Source organism: Carcharhinus amblyrhynchos, chromosome 4 (genome assembly GCF_965287045.1).
Source record: "Carcharhinus amblyrhynchos chromosome 4, sCarAmb.v2.hapA, whole genome shotgun sequence".
NCBI classification, from domain to species: Eukaryota; Metazoa; Chordata; class Chondrichthyes; order Carcharhiniformes; family Carcharhinidae; genus Carcharhinus; species Carcharhinus amblyrhynchos.
In genome coordinates this window covers 54,488,771-54,509,597 of record NC_137327.1, presented here as the reverse complement: position 1 = coordinate 54,509,597, position 20,827 = coordinate 54,488,771, and the positions used below count along the sequence as shown (strand labels likewise).

At 42.0% G+C, this 20,827-nt stretch overlaps 1 protein-coding gene across 2 annotated transcripts in view; it reads left to right on the top strand.

Moving 5' to 3' along the window:
* The first annotated feature begins 9,261 nt into the window (after positions 1 to 9,261).
* The window catches only part of katnb1 (katanin p80 (WD repeat containing) subunit B 1), a 52,551-nt gene continuing 40,985 nt past the window's right edge, over positions 9,262 to 20,827 (top strand). For both annotated transcript variants that reach the window (XM_080187185.1, XM_080187184.1), the window contains exons 1-5: positions 9,262 to 9,487; positions 14,796 to 14,926; positions 15,858 to 15,975; positions 16,553 to 16,653; positions 18,607 to 18,648. In XM_080187185.1, the coding sequence (XP_080043311.1) occupies positions 9,448 to 9,487; positions 14,796 to 14,926; positions 15,858 to 15,975; positions 16,553 to 16,653; positions 18,607 to 18,648 (432 nt within the window). In that variant the 5' untranslated portion in view covers positions 9,262 to 9,447. The remainder of the gene's footprint in view (positions 9,488 to 14,795; positions 14,927 to 15,857; positions 15,976 to 16,552; positions 16,654 to 18,606; positions 18,649 to 20,827) is intronic.

Genomic DNA, 20,827 nt, shown 5'->3' with positions numbered 1-20,827 from the left:
TTTCTCAAGTCCCGGCAACATCCTTGTAAACCTTCTCTGCACTCCTTCAACCTTATTAATATCCTTCCTGTAATTAGGTGACCAAAACTGCACACAATACTCTAAATTCGGCCTCACCAATGTCTTATACAACCTCACCATAACATTCCAACTCTTATACTTTGGCCTTTATAAATCAAAGTACTCTGTTCCAAAAGCACTCTTTATGACCCTATCTACCTGTGACGCCACTTTTAGGGAATTATGTATCTGTATTCCCAAATTCCTCTGTTCTACTACACTCTTCAGTGTCCTACCATTTACCTTGTATGTTCTACCTTGGTTTATCCTTCCAAAGTGCAATACCTCACACTTGGCTGCATTAAACTCCATCTGCCATTTTCCAGCCCATTTTTCTAGCTGGTCCAAATCCCTATGCAAGCTTTGAAAACCTTCCTCACTGTCCATTACACCTCCAATCTTTGTATCATCAGTAATTTTGCTGATTCAATTTACCACATTACCATCCAGATCATTGATATAGATGACAAACAATAATGGACCCAGCACTGATCCCTGTGGCACACCACTAGTCACAGGCCTCCACTCAGAGAAGCAATCCTCCACCTCCACACTCCAATCCAATTTACTACCTCTCTATGTATACCTAGTGACTGAACCTTCCTAACTAACCTCCCATGCAGGACCTTGTCAAATGCCTTACTAAAGTCCATGTAGACAACATCCACAGCGTTCCCTTCATCCACTTTCCTGGTAACCACCTCGAAAAACTCTAATAGATTGGTTAAACATGACCTACCTCGCACAAAGCCATGTTGATTCTCCCTAATAAGTCCCTGTCCATCCAAGTATTTGTAGATCCTATCTCTTACTACCTACTACTGACATCAAGCTTACAGGCCTATAATTTTCCGGATTACTTTTTGAGCCTTTTTTTGAATCATCCAGCACCTCACCCACAGGTACCAACATTTTAAATATATCTGCCAGGGCCCTGAAATTCCAACACTAGTCTCCTTCAAGGTCTGAGGAAATACCCTGTCCGATCCTGGGGATTTACCTACTCTGATTTGCCTCAAGACAGCAAGCACCTCCTCCCCTTTAATCTGTATAGGTTTCGTGACCTCCCTACTTGTTTGCCTTACGTCCATAGATTCCTTGCCAGTTTCCTTCGTAAATAGTGATGCAAAAAACCCATTAATATCTCCCCCGTTTCTTTTGGTTCCATACAAAGCTGACCACTCTGATCTTCAAGAGGACCATTTTTATCCCTTACTATTCTTTTGCTCTTAATATACCTGTAGAAACTCTTAGGATTATCCTTCACCTTGACTGCCAAAGCAAACTTATGTCTTCTTTTAGCCCTCCTGATTTCCTTCTTAAGTAGTTTCTTGCACTTTTTATACTCCTCCAGCTTCTTATTTGTTCCCTGTTGCCTATACATGTCGTACATCTCTCTCTTCTTTATCAGAGTTGCAATATCCCTTGAGAACCAAGGTTCCTTATTCACTTTGCCTTTAATCCTGACAGGAACATACAAACTCTGCAGTCTCAAAATTTCTCCTTTGAAGGCTTCCCACTTACCAATCACATCCTTACCAGAGAACAGCCTGTCCCAAAAGGACAGGAACAAAAGGAAAATAAAAAGTTATTTATTGAGAGCAGGGTGGGTGCTGAACAACTTATATTACATGATGTTATTGAAAGAACGAAAGCAATGAAATCCTTTTGAAGCGTAGTTAATGTAGAAAAATGACTGGCCAATTTGCACAGCAAGCCCTTCCCCCACACAACAATTTGAAATGTTCCCCCAGCAGCAATTTTATCTAGTGACAAAATAATTTGTTGTTTATTATGTTGGTTCAGAGACACGTTGACCAGAGCACTAACAGAATCCATTTTTCTTCAGATTAGTGCCAAGAGTTTAGTTTACTGCCCACATTGGGGCTTTGGTATAGTGGCTCATTCTAAAGATGGCACTTCAACAGTGGAGCATTGCCTCAATACTGAATTGAATTGTTAGCTTAATTTCATGCTCAAGTATCTGGAGTGCAACTTTAACCCACAACTTTCGAATGCTACCAACAGAGTCACAGCTAATACCTGAAATAGATGTATACCTCTTCCATAATATTGTGTAATGGTCAGAGCAGTAGATGAATGGAAGTGGCTCAAGATTATTTCTGGGAAAATCATTTACACTACAGAAAACAAGTTGAAAACTATTTGAAACTGCAAGCCCCTTGCAATATTGGTGGGAAACTGACTGTGCCTAACCCTTGCCTTTTCCACAGGTTTCCTCATTGTTTTGTAAGGGGCAAAATCTATATACAGTTTTTGCCAGGCAGATGCTTGCCAAGGCAGAGCCATAGCGAGCAATTCCCTGAACTGCAATTCATGCTCTTCAAGGACATGGAACCAGGACACTGGTACACTAAATGAATGGAGAGCTGTTAACAGCCTTTTGATAGGGTCCAAATCACTTTTCGAAAATCCATTGACTTTGGCAAGAGGGGCCGTAAAAGTCTGCCCCCAGTATTTCTTTTTAAAATACATTTTTGGTCATTGGGATCGGAGAGGGACATGCATACCCGCTCTTCAGCATTTGGAGAGATGCACCCAAGGTGATGATTCTGCCCATGGCTCAAATAGAAATAAGGTGCCATTCTCCAACTTTGCAAATTCCAGTGAACAGTAAGTAGTCTCACAACACCAGGTTAAAGTCCAACAGGTTTATTTGGTAGCACGAGCCTTTGGAGCATGGCTGCTTCATCAGGTGAGTGAAGAGTTCAGTTCACAAACAGGGCATATATAGACACAAACTCAATTATGAGATATTGGTTGGAATGTGAGTCTTTACAGGTAACCAATTCTTTATAGGTGCAGACAATGTGAGTGGAGAGTTAAACACAGGTTAAAGAGGTGTGACTTGTCTCCAGTTAATGAGACTTTGCAAGCCCAGGCAAATTGTGGCAGTTACAGGTAGTGTGATATGAACCCAAGATCCTGGTTGAGGCTATTCTCATGTGTGCAGAACTTGACTAGCCAAGTCACACTCTCTCTGCTCACATTGTCTGCACCTGTAAAGACTTGGTTACCTGTTAAGACTCACATTCCAACCATTATCTTGTAATTGAGTTTGTGTCTATATATGCCCTGTTACGAACCAAACTCTTCTCACACCTGATGAAGGGGCAACACTCTGAAAATATGCGCTACCAAAAAAACCTGTTGGACTTTAACCTGATGTTGTCAGACTACTTACTGTGCCTGTCCCAGTCCACCACATCATGAATTCCAGTGAAGCCATCAATGGGAAGTGCTGTTAAATCTAATCCTTGCACAATTGATATCTGTACTAATTAAGAAATATTTATTTATGGAATGTGGACTTTGCTGGCAAGACAGCAATTATTGCCCATCCCTAATTGCCATGAGAAGGTGGTGATGAGTCACCTTGAACTACTGCAGTCTGTGTTGAAGACACTCCCATAGTGCTGTTAGAGTTTCAGGATTTTGATCCAGAGACTTTGAAGGAATGGCAATATATTTCCAAAGTCAGATTAATGTGTGATTTGGAAGGGATCTTGGAGGTGATGTATGATCCCATTAATCTGCTGCCCTTTTTATCCCAGACAGTAAAGGTTATTGGTTTGGGAGGTGTGTTGCAGGCAGTTTGGCAAGCTGTTGCAGTGCATCTTGGTGATGCAGACATGTTACATCACTGCTGGAGGATGTGATTATTTAAGGTGGTGAATGTGGTTCTGATCAAATAGGCTTTAGTCCTGGTTGGGGTTGGGTTCCTTGAGTGTTATTGAGGCTGCACTCATCCAGCAAGTGGAGAGTATTCAATCATACTCTTGACTTGTGCGTTACAGATGGCAAAAAGTCTTTAGATAGACAGGAGGTGTATCATTCACCACTGAATATTCAACCTACTTCGATAAACATGTAGTTGGTCCAAGCTTCATTGAAGAATTGGTGAGAGGAGAGGTATATTACAGAAAAAAAGAAGACATGTATTTACTATAGGGTCATGAATCCCACTGATATGGTGAGGGTTGTTATATGCTATGTTTTGGAGGAAGTTCAAAAATTGTACACTTAAAATACATTTAATTATAAATGATTTCCAATTAATGTTAATGACCAACAAAAGAAACATTCAAATTCAAGTTACACCTAAGGTTACCAATCCTCAATATTGTCTAAGTTTCCTAAAATAGGAAATAAATAGTATGGGCAGTGTTGCTCGCAATCTGGGAGCATTTTACTCTTCTTGATACAGGCCCCCTCCCTTGTGTGACACCATTATCTGGTATGGAGACTTCACCACAGAGAGCCAGCACCTACTTAGTGTGGAGAACGGATTGGGGGCAGAGGTACAGAGAGGCAGAGGAGGGAGGGGTTGGTGAAAGATTGTTTCCATTGTTACACCTATTACAACCAGTTACATTGGTGGGTAGTTGAAGAACAAGGGAACAGAGAGTGAGGACTCTCATTGGAAGAACCAAAGGAACAGGGTGAAATTCATGCACTGAGGGCTATTAGACCACAAACCTAAAGTGAGCACTGGAGCAGAGACTTGAATATCATTAAACAGAGGAATGAGATAAATAATTGTAAAGGAGAAATATAAAAGGAGTGTGAAGGATTGAGATTACAAGAGAACGAGTGTCTCTGACAGGGATTCCAAATGGCCTCTATCTGTCCATTAGTTTCTATCATCTTAAAACTCTTCTCTGTTGGTGCTAAGCTGAGTTTTGGACAACTCATCCAATGGGAAATGCACCAAACACTAAGGCCTGATACTCTTAAATTAGATTCTGCTCACTACTTTAAGATCTGAAATACAAATACAAATCAGTTTTGTCACCCTCATGTAGAAAAAAGACTTGCATTTGTATAGCATCTTTCACTACCACTGGACCTTAAAGCACTTTAGTCAATTAAGTACTTATGAAGACTGGACTGGAGAACAGCTGACATGGTTCCACTATTTAAGGGATGTAGAGGTAAACCAGGGAATTCTAGACCAGTGAGTCTCATAGCAGTGGCAGGGAAACAATTAGAGAAACTTCAAAGGACAGCATCTGTCTCCACTTAGAGAGGCAAAGTTTGATTAGGGATAGTCCACATGGCTTAGTCAGATGGCAATCACGCCTAACAAATTTGACTGAATTTTTGAGGAGGTGACAAAGTGTGTAGATGAGGGTAGTGCAAATGACGTAGTTTATATGGATTTCAGCAAAGTCTTTGACAAGGTCCCACAAGTAAATTCACATAGGATACAGGATAAAAGTGGATTCAAAATTGGGTCAGTTATAGGAGACAGAGGGTGATGACATAAGGCTGCTTTAGTGACTGAAAGCCAGTGCCCAGTGATGTACCACAGGGATCTGTGATGGGCCCCCTATTTGTCATTCATATAAATGACATTGATGAACATGTGGGGGATAGGATTAGTAAATTTGTGGGTGACACAAAGATTGGACAGGTGTTAACAGTGACTCAGAGTGTCTTGGACTGCAAGAAAATATAGACAAAATGGTCAAATGGGCAGATAAATCGCAGATGGAATTTAACCCTGAAAAGTGTGAGGTGACACACTTTGGAAGAAGTAATTTGACAAGAAAGTACTCAATGAATGGTAGGACACTAAGTTCTGTGGAACAAGGATACCTTGGCATATTTGTTCACAGATCTCTGAAAGTGGAAGGGCATGTTAGTATGATGGTGAAAAAAATATATGGGACACTTGCCTTTATAAATTGAGGCATAGATTACAAAAGCAGGGAAATCATGTTGTAATTGTATAGAACTTTGGTGAGATCACAGCTAGAGTACTGAGTGCAGTTCTGGTTGCTGCATTACCATTAGGATGTGATTGCACTAGATTGGTTGCAGAGGAGATTCACCAGGATGCTGCCTGGGATGGAACATTTAAGTTATAAAGAGAGATTGCACAGACTTGATTGTTTTCATTGGAGTAGAAAACACAGAGGCAATCTGACTGAGGCATACAAGATGATGAGAGACATGGACAGAGTGGATAAGGAGCAGCTGTTCCCACAATCAGTCACAAGGGGACATGGGTTCAGGTGAGGGGCAGGAGGTTTGGAAGGGATGGGATGTGAGGAAAAACGTTTTCACCCAGAGGGTGGTGATGCTCTGGAATGTGCTGCCAGGGAGAGTGGTAGAGGTGGTTGCCTCACATCCTTTAAAAAGTATCTGGATGAGCACTTGGCACATCATAACATTCAGGACTATGGACCAAGTGCTGGCAGATGGCGTTAAGTGGGAGTTCAGGTGTTTGTAACGTGTCAGTGTGGATTCTTCTGCACCATATGAATCTATGATTCTAAGTATAGTCACTTGTTATACAGGAACCCACCAATGAAATCACGAGAGAAATGGGGCTTATATGTGGCAGTATTGATGGGGAAGCCTGATTGGACCTTGCACCTTGCAGGGGAACTCTCATAAAATTTACATGGTATGCACCAACTGATAATAGGGTTAGTACAAGTTACATGGAGGAATATCAAGGTAGTTCACCTATTATTACCAGTTACAAAAAGATTATACATGATTTATTGTACTACAGGCAGAAAATTTATATTGGAATTCTCTGTCAGTCAGTGTTGGGACCCCTGCTGTTCCTCATATCTTAATGATCTAGACTTTGTTGTATGGGCACAATTTCAAAATTTGAAGATGACAGACAATTTGGAAAATTGTGATTTGTGATGACTGTGCAAAACTTCAAAAGGACAGAGACAGGTTGGTGGAATGAGCAGAAATGTAGCAAATGATATTTAATGTGGAGAAATGTGAAGTGATTCATTTTTGGTGGGAAGAATGCAAAGACGCAAATTAAAATAAAGGGTACAATTCTTAAGGGGGTGGCAGAGCAGAGGTGTCAGGTTTGTTTTTCAGATACCCTTACATACTTGATGCAAGAGCAAGACAGTCGGTGTAAGAAAACCCAGTCCTTTATTTTCAAGCAAGAAAGCTTCTGGAAGATTGCTTTACTAACTCAACACAGTGTGCTGAGCTTCACCGAGCGATACTCCCCGAACAGGGGGCAGTCCCTCCCCTTATACTCTTTTTACAGCAATTAGTCACAAACACACAGTCTAACTTCACCCAGATCATGTGCTCAGCAACAGCAAAAGTACAAAGACAGTATGTGCGCAAAACCACAAATATGTCAAAAACCTATTTCGGTTGCCATCGAACCTGCACATCCACCATTGCTTGAGTTGAGATAGCAACCATTCCCATTTGGCTTGGGACGCTGCCTTGCCCATAAAACGAATGTTATCTCCTTCAAACAAGGATAGCATCAATGGAGTCCCATCTAAACCGGTTTACTCGAGGGGGAGTTGTTACTTGCAAGGCTGGGGCGACAGTTCATAATAGGGAATGTGTGCTGATACCAGCACAAATCGTACCAGCAAGATGCAGTTAATCACAGCTTTCAAGCTAAGAATTTACTTCACTTTATCTTACAGCAACCAACTGCATTTGCAGTTTTGTAGGAGCTCAGCTTGCACAGCTTTTTTTTTTACAAATGGCCAAGATCATAGGAGATTCATGGGATGTTAACCCCTTATCATCTCAGAGGGGCCTGTGTGAATACGTGCACAGAGTGAAAAGTCTGACAACACCAGGTTACTCTGTTTACGCCAGTCCAACGCCGGCATACCCACATCATGAATACGTGCATATATCATAGAAGGTGGCAGGAAAGGTTGACAGTTGATAGAATCGTTTAAAAAAAAAAGCATTTAATGTCTTGGAATTTATAGCGACAGTACAAAAACAAGTAAGTTTTGTTAAACTAGCCTCAACTGCATTCAGTTTTGGATACTCCACTTTTGGAAGCATGTGAATACCTCAGAGTGCACAAAGGATTCACGAGAATGGTTCCAGGGATGAGAAGCTGGAAATGTTCTCTCGATTGAGGTATTAAAAATCCTGAGGGATCCAGACAGAACAGAAAAGAAAAACTGTTCCAATTAGTGAAAGAATTGAGAACTTGAGGATATAGATTTAAGGCAAATGATAAAAGATTCAATGGCAGCATGAAGAAAAACTTTTTTTTAAACACTCAAGTGGTTAGGATCTGGAATGCACTGACAGTGTGTGATGGAGGCTGGTTCAACTGAGGCATTCAAAATAAGGTTGGGTTATATCTGAAGGTGAAATGTACAGTGTTACAGGAGAAAGAGGTGGGGAATGGCAAAAGGTGAATGACTCCCAGAAAGCCAGCATATACAACAGTTCAAATGGCCTCTTTCTGTGCTGTAGCCATTCTATGTTTCAAAGAGTGTTGATTATGAATGAGACTTACATGTGACCAGTTCTCAGTGTTATTTTGGTCAGTTATTATCAGTTACTTTTGGAATTAAAATTCCACCTATTTTTGCCTCCCCAATGTGAAACCCTTCCCCACCTCCGGTCGCTTGAACTTTTCATAACCGCTGCTGACACAAAAATCAAAAAAAAAATGCTCAATATTCATGTTCCAAGATGGCACCGGAGTGTGGCAACTTTTTGCAAGCTGTGCCCAGCATACCTTCTAATTCCATTTTTCACCCTTGTTCAGTGTTTATAAAACTTTATTCTAACTCTTTTAAACTCTCTAACAATGCTTTAATTCAATGTCTTACAGATTTGGTGCCAAACTCCCATTAAGTTGATCTTTCTCTACATCCTAGCAATGACAGGAACACTACATTCTGTACCCGCTCCTTTCCTTCTCTATGAACGATATGCTTTGTCTGTATGATACACAAGAAACAACACTTTTCACTGTATACTAATACATGTGACATCAATAAATCAAATAAAGGCAACTCTGGCATAAAAGCTCCAAACACTCTCCCAAACCGCAGACCACAATAATTCAAACCCTGGGCCTCCACCTAGCAGTGATACACACGCGCAGCATCCTCACTGTATTTGTACAAACGAATCCCATTGCTGCCCTGTCACTGGCGGTTATAAACGAACATTAACGGCACACTGTTGAGTACAGCACGAATAGTTCAGACTCCATAACCAATAGACCGAAACAGAAGTGGAACTTTTGAATATAACAAGCTGGCCGAATCCACGCGCGCTTTGGGCCGTTTATACAATTTTCTGCCTCCGCCAGTCAGGTGAAGATTGACGCGGATGGCCGGACCCGGGAATGCGCATGTGAACGGCTGATTCAGCGCCCGAAGCAGCCGAGTGCGCCTGCGTGATAGCGGTCCTGGGCGAAAAAGCGGTTTGAGTGGCGCAGAGCCTCGGCCTAGCGCCGTAACCCAGGCAACCACAGCCTCACCGCCAACTGTGCCGGTTAGGCAAACGGCCTCACTATCGACAGGCCAGCCTCACCGCACCGCCAACTCTGCCGATCACCTGGAGCACGCCACACCCTTCAAGACTAAGGGGATGGCGGCTTCAGGACCAACAAAAATCACCTGGAAACTGCGTGAGTCACGGCGAAAAATGGGAGAGGGAAAGAAAACGAAACACAATGTGGAGGGATGAGGCGAGAGAGACCAGAAAACTGGGGGAGAGAGTGGGACAGAAACACAACTTGGGGAGACAATGGCAGAGAAACACGGATGTAGCGATGCCGGCGTTGGACTGGGGTAAACACAGTAAGAAGTCTCACAACACCAGGTTAAAGTCGAACCAGTTTATTTGAAAGTAAACCCACAAGCTTTCGGAAACGGTATTCCTTTGTCAGGTGTGTGGAAGGTTCTGATCAGAATTACTATGTGGGATTACTATCAAATAAACTGGTTGGACCATAACCTGGTGGTGTGCGACTTCTTACAGAGAAATATAGGCTGGGGGAGAGCGCAGCTGGGAGACGCAGGCTGGGGATGGGGAGATGCAGGCCGGGGATGGGGAGCACGCGGCGGGGAGACGCAGGCTGGGGATGGGGAGCACGGGATTTGGTGGAGGAGCGAGTGGCATGGGATGGGGTAGTGGAGGAGCATAGACCAGGAGAGTGGGGCAGAGCACAAGCTTGGTTTGGTGGGGGGGGGGGGGGGGGATGGAATCAGTGGGAGAGTGCACGCTGGAGGGAGAGAGAGCACAGTGTTGTGGGGGTGGGGGAGAGCGCAGGCTGGCGTAAGGGGAGTGCGCGGCAGGTCATCGCAGGCAGGGCTGGGTCAGAGCCCGGCAGGGCAGTGCGCAGGCGGGGGGGGAGAGCGTGACAGCAGTGCAGACATGTGGAGGTTGGGGGAGGGAAGTGGAAGAGCGGGAGAGAATCCCACTCTGGGAGGGAGGGAGAGTCAGACTCAAAAATGAAAGTGGGGAAGAGAGAAGGACAGAAACATGAAATGGGGCGTGGGTGGGGAAGAGACGGAAGGAGAATCGGACAGAAATATATAGGAAGGAAGAACGTTAAAGAAGCAGAAGGGAGAATGAGACAGTCAGAAACGTAAAACTTTGAGGGGGGTGTTGCAGAAACATGAACCTTTATGAGATAGAGGAAACTGGTGAGAAAAGGAGTGAGCAACCTGGTGAGAGAGAGAGAAACGGAGGGAGGATCGGGGACAAATACAAACTTGGGGAGTGAGGAAAAGAAACAACTAAAGGAGGGCAGCTCACAAGAGGGAAGCACACAATCAGGATCTGAGGGAGTCAGGGAGGGAAATGAAGAGAAAAACTTAGGGAAAGTTGAATTGGTTGTCAACCGCTACCTTTGAATTGGGGTCCTCAGAGGAATCCTATTTGCACATTTGGTTGAAAATTGTTTGGTTGAATCTTGTTTTTTCCACAAAGGTGTTAAACTTTGCCATTATTGAGGATGGGGTTATACATGGAGCTGCCTCCCCCTCCTCTGTTTATAATGCAGTTTGTGACTGGTTATGATGGGCCTTCTGATCTTTGATTTGATCCTGCTGATGCTGTGGTCTCTGCCAGCATATTAGTCCTTGCCACCTTCTATGGATTTCCATCCAGAATGTCTATTCACTTGTGAACAAGATCCTTGCCATCCATGAGCCTTATTTGTACGTTTGCGTCATCATCATGGCCTTAAAGAAATCTGGCTGAAGCCTGATGACAATCTGCCTCTTGACTTCTTGCTGTTTTTTTGTACATCTTCCATCGCTTGCCCTACGAAAGCCATGATGGTGATAGGGATATAGCCTTAGCTGATTCCCTGCAACTCTGGCAGCCTGTGCTCTTTTGAGTATCTTGCCTTGTTTCACCCCTTCTCATTTCTTCAAAATCATCATCCTTTCAAGCTGCGTGGTGGCACAGTGGCTAACACTGCTGCCTCACAGTGCCAGATTCAATTCAAGCCTTGGATGATTGGAGTTTGCATGTTCTCACAATGTTTGTGGAGGGTTTCCCTGCTCAGTCAAAAGATGTGCAAGTTAGGTTGTTTGGCCATGCTAAATTGCCCCTCAGTGCCCTAAGATGTGTAGGTTAGGGGGATTAGTGGGATAAATAAATGAGGTTACGAAGATAGGGCCTGGGTAACATGCCCAATCAGAGAGCTGCTGCTGAATCGATGGGTCAAATAGAATCCTACAGTGGAGAAGAAGGCCATGATTCTATGCTAATTTGATCTATCACCGAGGTATCTTCATTGCTTTCCTCCCTCGATCCTTACACTAACATAAGAATTAGGAGCAGAAGGAGGCCATTTGGCCCCTCAAGCCGTGATCCTGGCTGACCTAGTTGTAGCTTCAATGGTACTTTCCTGACTACCTCCTAAATCTTTTGATTCCCTTGTTGGTCGCTTAAAAAATTCAATGACCCTGTCTCCATTGCTCTCTAGGGAAGAGAATTCCTTATATTTATGACTTCTGAGAGAAGAAAATTTTCCTCATCTCCATTATAAATGGGAGAGCTCTTTTTTTAAACTGTTACCTAAAGCTACAAGGGGAAGTATCTCCTCAGCCTGCCAAGTCCTCTCCGGATGTTATATCTTTCAATAAGATAACTTTTCAGGTCCAGCCTTTTCAGCCTTTCCTAATAAAATAACTCCCTCATTCCAGGGATCAGTTGAGTGAACCTTCTTTGAACTACTTCCAATGCAACCATGTTCCTTCTTAAATAAGGAGACCGAAAGTGTACACACTACTTCAATACCCCATACAGCTGTTGCTAAACATCCCTACCTTGCTATTCCATTCCCCTTGCAATAAAAAGCTGTATTCCATTTGCCATGTTAATCGCTTGCTATACTTGGATACTAACTTTTTCCGATTTATGTGCCAGGAGACCCATATCCAATATAACCTTAAAAATCCTACAATCTCTCTCTGTTTTGATAATCTGCTACTTTTCCATTCTCCCTGCCAAAGTAAAGAAGTTCACATTTATCCACATTATACACCCATCTGTCAAATCTTTCTTCACTAACTTGACCGATCTATATCCTTTTTGCATGCTCCTTATTTTCTGTTGACAATTTGCTATGTTTTATCTATCTTTATGTCATCAGCAAATTTAGCAACTATATACTTGGTCCCTTCACCCAAGTCATTGATGTAAGTTGTAAATAGCTGAGGCCGCATCACTGATCTTATGCTATTCTACAAGTTACATTTTGTTAACCTGAAAATGACCCATTTATCTCTACTCTCTGGATCGTGTTACCTAACCAATTCTCTATCCATGTTAATAAGTTACCACCTACTCCCCGAGCTCTTATCAGAAGTAAATTTTCATGAGGCACCTTGTTAAATGCCTTCTTGAAATCTAAGTAAATTACATCTACAAGTTTCCTGTTATCCATGTTGCTTATTACTTCCTGAAAAAACAGAATGACTGATCATCCTTGGTGATTTCAACTTCCTTCTTAACTCATCATGTTCTCTCTCCTCTTGAGTTCAATGCCCTCTTCCCTAAATCTCTTACTCCGTATAAACACTCCTGTCCATATACATTGATCACCCCATTGATTTTGCCAACATGTGTGATCTTGCTGGTCCCATCATCTCAACCCCTCCCAATTTGCCACAATGATTTTGCAACTATGGATTTCTTCAACTGCATCTTCACCTCCACATTCCCAATAAAACCGTTACTCTCTCAACATGGCCATTCCCTGTTACAGCCCTTATCTCCACTTTCTTGAGTCCAAAGGATGCAGCCTTGAAAGTATATGTTGAACAACTTGTTTTAGACATCCAGTGCCAAATCTGGCTGGATGACTTAAAAAACCCAGATACTGCTCTTGTCTGCTAGAATTACTCACTGTTTCAAGATCGTCCTGGAATGCAAGGATAATCCCTAACTCAAACAATGACGAGACAGAGTACAGGAATGAGATAGGGAATCTGATGAACTGGTGCAGCAACAATAATCTCTCCCTCAGTGTCAACAAAATGAAAGAGATTGTCATCTACTTCAGGAAGCGTGAAGGAGAACATGACCCTGTCTACATCAATGGGGACAAAGTAGAAAGTGTCGAGAGCTTCAAGATGTCCAGATTACCAACAATCTGTCCTGGTCCCCCCATGCCGACATTATAGTTAAGAAAGCCCACGAACGCCTCTGCTTTCTCAGAAGACTAAGGAAATTTGGCATGTCAGCTACGACGATCACTAACATTTACAGATGCACCATAGAAAGCATTCTTTCTGGTTGTATCACAGTTTGGTATGGCTCCTGCTCTGCCCAAGACCACAAGGAACTTCAAAAGGTTGTGAATGTAGCCCAATCCATCATGCAAAGGAGCCTCCCATCCATTGACTCTATCTATACTTCCCCCAGCATAATTAAGGAGCCCACGCACACTGCACATTCTCTCTTCCACCTTCTTCCTTCAGGAAAAGGATACAGAAGTCTGAGGCAGTATCAACCGACTCAAGAACAGCTTCTTTCCTGTTGCAGTCAGACTTTTGAATTGACTTACCTTCCATTAAGTTGATCTTTCGCTACACCCAGCTATGACTGTAACACTTTCTCATTTCCTTCCCTATGAATGGTATGTCTTGTCTGTATAGCGTTCAAGAAACAATACTTTTCATTGTTAATGTGTGTTAATACATGTGACAATAATAAATCAAATCAAATCAACTGTCGTCTTAAATCCCACTTGTCTGTCCTCTCCACCTCTGCCTCCAACTAAGAATGAAGACCTCATGAATGTCTTGTCACTAAGAGCAAGACCGTCTGAGCAGCTCCCTCTACCATGTCTCTCCTAGCCCATCTGGCCAACCTTCTATAATGCTCTCCGCTGCCCTAACCTTGACCTTGCATCTTTCTGTAGTTTCGTTCCTATCTCTCCTCCTGCACTCTGAGCTCATCATGTCCGTGAGCTCAACCTCTAATTTTCACAATTTTATTTGCTCTAAACTGCTGAGTACCAAACTTCACCCCCTTCATTGTGGATGGTTCTCTCTTCAGGTGTTGTCTGTCCTTTAAATCTGCCATCATTGTCCTTCGCAAAAAGTAACCATTAGCACCACCATCCTTGAAATTTCTGCCCATCTCCAATCTTCAATTCCACTTCAAGGGTCTTTCTTTGGTCTCTCTTATTTTTTATGTGGATATACCTACATCTCAAGGACTATAGCAGTTCAAGAAGGCAGCTTGCCATCGTCTTCTAAAGGACAGCTGGGATGGACAATAAATGCTGGCCTAGCCAGTGATGCCCGCATTCTGTAAATGAATTAAAAAAAAAAGAATCTGAGGTTGATGTTATGATTCTTTTAATGACACAAGGATAACTGACTATCTATGTGAATTACAAACTTGGGGAACATATTATCTTTTTCATTTTGGTCATAAACCTTTCTTGGAATTTTGCATCTCCCTTGCAGAGGAGTTTGTTGCTCATGCTGGTAATGTTACCTGTCTGGTGCTGGGGAAGAATTCAGGCAGACTATTGGCCACTGGTGGAGAGGACTGCCGAGTCAACTTGTGGTCAGTCAGCAAACCTAACTGTATTATGGTAAGTCAGTGCAACTGTGTTACTCTTTCCCCAACTGTAAGGGTCTGTATTAAATAGATTTGGGGTAGTTTTACTTCTTGGAGGATCAGGGTCTGTGACCACAAACTTGCTGTCAAATTCACATGAAAGTTGCACCTTGAGTATGACAATAACTGACTAAACGTGAAAATATGATCGTAGTTAGCATGCATTGCTGTACAAAAAAGGGACTATATTCTACTTCTGACTTGTGTTATTCATGACTTTTGGGTTCTCAATTGTTCCCAATTGCTCAGAGTGGACAAACTAATCCAGATCTCTTTAACTATTAATTCTGATGCCTTGCAAGATATATGTCTCAGTTTTGAATGAATTATTTTTTAATAGCTTCTTGGCTTCCAAGCAGCTCTGTTTTCAGATACGGCAAGCAGAAAACAACCTTTTTAGCAAGGCATTGAATCATTAAATTCTGGGATGAATGTCATCCTATTTTGTGTAAGACTATGCATATTCACTAGATTTAGAAGTGAAGATTGGGTGACTAGATAAATTTATGAATGTGCTTTGGCAGCTCACTACATGGGATTGTTCTTTGTGAATATGGCTGCCACACAAAGGTTAAAGCTGTTATCGATGTATCCAGACATATTAGCAGATATTTATCCCATCACAAAATAAGAGTGGACATGTTGGGAAATTTCATGGAAAGAGATTATCAATGTGACCAAAGTTATCAAACTGGTGGCAGAGCTTGATGGCTCAGTTGGAACTGGCTAGTCTTGAGTTTAAATGCTTGATGCAATTGAGAGTTTAAATTGTGATCTCTGATGTGAAAACCAATACTTTTATCCGTGTCTCTCAAAACGTATTCTTTTTGTGTACTTTCCATACATGCCTTTAGCCTTGCAATATCTACAGCATAACAAATTTATCAAAAAAATTCTCTGTATAGAGTCTTACAGGTCACAACACACCAGTTGAATGTATTCAGTTCAAAGATTCTGAGGAGTTGGTTGTTGCAGGCTCACAGTCTGGATCATTAAGAATATGGGATTTGGAAGCAGCTAAGAGTAAGTACCCTTTATTCTTGTGCTACTGCCTGCCCATTTAAATCTCCTGCTTTCCAATCTCTTAAATTCTGTATACATGCTCTCTAGTCTCCAAAGGATGAATAGTATATACAGCATAGAAGCGAGTCATTTGGCGCAACCAATCCATACGGTTTATGTTCTTCCCAAATTTTCTCATCTAAATTACCATCATAATCCTCTCTTCCTTTCTCTCCCTCATGCATATCTAGTATCCCCTTAAATGTATCTACATTATTTGTTCTAACTGTTTCCTGTGATGGTGAGTTTCATATTCTTATCACTCTTTGGGTGAAGAAGCAGCTTCTCAATTGCCTGTTAGATTTTCTGGTCACTACTTTCTATTGATGACCAAGTTAAATGCTTCATCGCAAGAAGAAACTTCTTTCTGCAATCACTCGATCAAAACCTTTCATAGTTTTAAAGACCCCTATTAGGTGACCCCTTGGCTGTCTTTTAAGACAAATGAGACCCAGTCTGTCAGTCCTTCCTTGATATGTTGGTCTTTGTACTGTAAGGTAGGAACATAGTAATAGACATTAATTTTGTTTTCTTGAAGTTCTTCGGACACTGTCAGGACACAAAGCTAACATCTGCAGTTTAGACTTCCATCCATTTGGGGAGTTTGTGGCTTCTGGCTCCATGGACACCAATGTAAAGGTACAGTACAGCCCAGCAGCTAAACATTTAAGATATATATGTTAGGAGCAGAAAAAGACCCAGCAAGTTTGCTTCTGATGTATCTTTGCAAGCTTTCTCAATATATTTGCCATCTCTCTCAGGGAATCTATTTAATTATCTTTTGTAATTATTTATACTGTTGTTTTTGATGGTCATTCTGGTATTTTATTTTACTAGCCTTCCTAACCTTATGGGTCATAGTCATAGAGGTTTACAGCATGGAAACAGGCCCTTCGGTCCAACTTGTCCATGCCGCCTTTTTTTGTACACCCTGAAGCTAGTCCCAGTTGGTCACATTTAGCCCATATCTCTCTATACCCATCTTACCCATGTGACTGTTTAAATGCTCTTTAAAAGTCAAAATTGTACCCGCCTCTACTGCTACTTCTGGCAGCTTGTTCCAGACACTCACCACCGTCTGTGTGAAAAAATTGCTCCTCTGGACACTTTTATATCTCTCCCCTCTCACCATAAAGCTATGCCCTCTAGCTTTGGACTCCCCTACCTTTGGGAAAAGATATTTACTATCGAGCTGATCTATGCCCTTCGTTATTTTGTAGACCACTACAAGATCACCCCTCAGCTTTCTACGCTCCAGAGAAAAGAGTCCCAGTCTATCCAGCCTCTCTTTATAACTCAAACCCATCAAGTCCCGGTAGCATCTTAGTAAATCTTTTCTGCACTCTTTCCAACTTAATAATATTGTTTTCGTAATAGGGTGTTCAGAACTGTACACAGTATTCCAAGTGTGGCCTTACCAATGTCTTGTACAACTTCAACAAGATGTCCCAATTTCTGTATTCAGTGTTCTGACTAATGAAACCAAGCATGCTGAATGCCTTTTTCACCACTCTATTTACCTGTGACTTCACTTTTAAGAAGCTATGAACATGTACCCCTAGATCTCATTGTTCTGTAACTCTCCCCAATGCCCTACCATTAACTAAGTCCTGCCCTGGTTCAGTCTACCAAAGTGCATCACCTCACATTTATCTAAATTAAACTCCATTGGCCATTCATTAGCCCACTGGCCCAATTGATCAAGATTTCGTTGCAGTCCGAGGTAACCTTCTTCACTGTCCACTACGCCACAAATCTTGGTGTCATCTGCAAATTTACCAACTATGTGTCCTATATTCTCATCCAAATCATTAATATAAATGACAAATAACAGTGGACCCAGCATTGACCCCTGAGGCACACTGTTGGTCACAGGCCTGCAGTTTGAAAAACAACCCTCTACAACCATCCCCTGGCTTCTGTTATCAAGCCAATTTTGTATCCATTTAGATACCTTGCCCTGGCTCCCATGAGATTTAACCTTATGCAACAACCTACCATGCAGTACCTGGTCAAAGGCCTTGCTAAAGTGCATGTAGACAACATCAACTGCACTGTCCTCATCTACCTTCTTGGTTACCCCATGAAAAACTCAACTAAATTTGTGAGACATGATTTTCCACCCTCAAAGCCATGCTGACTGTCTCTTATCGTACCTAGTGTCTCTAAATGCCTGTAGATCCTGTCTCTCAAAATATCTTCTGACAACTTACCCACCACAGATGTGAGACACACTGGCCTGTAGTTTCCAGGCTTTTCCCTGCAGCCCTTTTTAAACAAAAGCACAACATTTGCCCCGTTCCAATCTTCAGGCACCTCACATGTGACTATCGATGGCTCAAATATCTGCTAGAGGACCTGCAATTTCCTCCCTACTGTATCAAATTCCCAGTTTCTTTGGCCACTGCCTGTAAAAGCCCATTTCAGTGCAGCAGATAAATCCTGAAGAATTAAATAAATCACCTTTTAGCACGCAAAAATATTCTAATGACTTTTGTACTTCTTGCTGTATTTAAATTTTATAAAATAAAATAGGAATATCTGTACTGACTTGGATGTATATTGTTAATTCTGATGTGTTTCCTTTTCTAGTTGTGGGACATTCGAAGAAAAGGTTGTGTAATGACGTACAAGGTAAGAAAAAGATCTTTGGCTTTATAAATAGAGAAACTGATTATAAAAGCAAGGAAGTTCAGTTAAATCCTTTATAAAATGCTGGTTGGATCTCAGCTGAAGTACTGCATCCACTTCTGGGCACTTTAGGCTGAAGGGTGTTAAGGCCTTGGGGAGAGTAGAGAGGAGATGTACTGCAGTGGCCCCAGGAATAAGGGACTTAATGCTGAGAGGCTGCGAGAAGCTGGGTCCATTCTCCTTAGAGCAGCAATGGTTAAAGGGGAGATTGATTAGAGGCATTCAGAATCAGGAAAGTTTTGCGATGGGGTCAATACGGAGAACTTTCCATTGGCGGGAAATTCAGGAACCTGAGGGATACGCAGATTAAAGGTGATTGGTAAAAGAACCAGAGGAGGTGGAAGATGAGGAAGCAAGTTTTATAATGCAGTAAGTTGTTCTGATTTGTAATGTGCAGCCTGAAAGGGTGGTGGAAGCAGCTTCCATAAGAACGTTCAGTGGATAAGTTGGATAAATGCTTGAAGGGGAAATTTTACAGGGAGATGGGAGAGGGAGTGGAATTAATTGGATCATTCTTTAACAGAGCCAGCAATGCAGGCACAAAGGACTGAATGGTCCCCTCCTGTTGCTATATCATTCAATAATAAAAAATAACTGCTTTCATTAAATCAGTGGCAAGAGCAATGTTCCTCAGATAAAATTCATTTTGGACAAATTTGAAGTACAGAGGAAACCTGCATGAGTGTATTGGTCAGAGTCATGTGATCAACACAAAAAACCTTCAATGAAGAACATCCACAATTCTCTGTGTGTGTATAATGTTCTATCTGTATGTAGATGCATTCTATTCTAAGAATGAAAAGAACCAGAAAGATAGTCATTTTCCACTGCTGCACTTAGCAGTTGAGCTTATTATGTTAAAATATTTATTATTGCTTGTCTCCAGCAACATTCAAACCTACATGGTTAGTTATATTCTTGGGATGAGAAAAGGATCACATGCCCTCGCTTCAGTTTAATTTTGTGGGGCATCTCATGTCTCCGCTCTGCCCCTTCCCTCCCCCATCTGACGGAGGGAAAAATAGTGACCCAATTTGGGAAGCCTCTACTATAAATGCATCTACATCTCAAAGTTTGCCTTGCTATTATTAATAATAAGTTTTCCAAAGCTACACTGATTCCCAACTCCCTGAGTTAAAATGGATGACTCCTAGTTCTTTCCAGTTCCATCACCTCAAACAACTTATCTACTTTTGTTCTCCATATTTGAATAACCTCGTCGCTCCAGTAAATCTATTCCTATAGCTTTGTGCAATTAGGCTCAGGATTTTTCTTGTCGCCAGTTGCTGAACCTTCACTCTAGACACAACCTCCGCCCTTGGTGATGGGGAAGCCCAGCATATCAGTCAGTGCAAAAGACATGGCTGAAGCTTTCGCAGCAATCTTCAGCCAGAAGTGCCAAGTGAATGACCCACCATTGTCTCCTCCTGAGGTTCATAGCATCACAGATGCCAGTCTTCAGCCAATTGGATTCACTCCACTTGATATCAAGAAAAGGCTGAAGACATTGGATACAGGAAAGGCTATGGATCCTGACAAAATTCCAAAAATACTAACAAAGGTTTGTGCTCCAGAACTAACTGCGCTGTTAGCCAAGTGTTCTTATACACTTGCCACACTGGCATCTAGTCGGCAATTGAAAAATTGTCCAGGTATGATACGTCCGCAAAAAGCAGGTTAACTCAGCCAATTATCACCCCAACAGTCTACTCTTCATCAGCAAAATAATGCAAGGGGACATTAATAGTGCTATCAAGCAGCATTTGTTCAGCAATAACCTGCTCAACTTGTGTTCCACCAAGGTCACTCAGCTATTGACCTCAATATGGCCTTAGTCTAAATAAAGACAAAAAAGCTAAACTTGAGGTGAATATGACTGTCCTTGACATCAAGTCTTTGACTTGATTGACGAGTGCAGCAATGAAGGAGCCCTAGCAAAACTGGACTCAGTGGACAGTGGGGGATTCTTTGCTGTTTGGAAGGAAGATAGCTGTGGTTGTTTCCTCAGTTGAGATTCTCAAAATAGTAGCTAGGTCCAACCATCTTCAGCTACTTCATCAATGACTTTCCTTACAAGTAAGGTCAGAAGTGGGGAGGTTTGTTGGGATGTTTGCTGCTGATT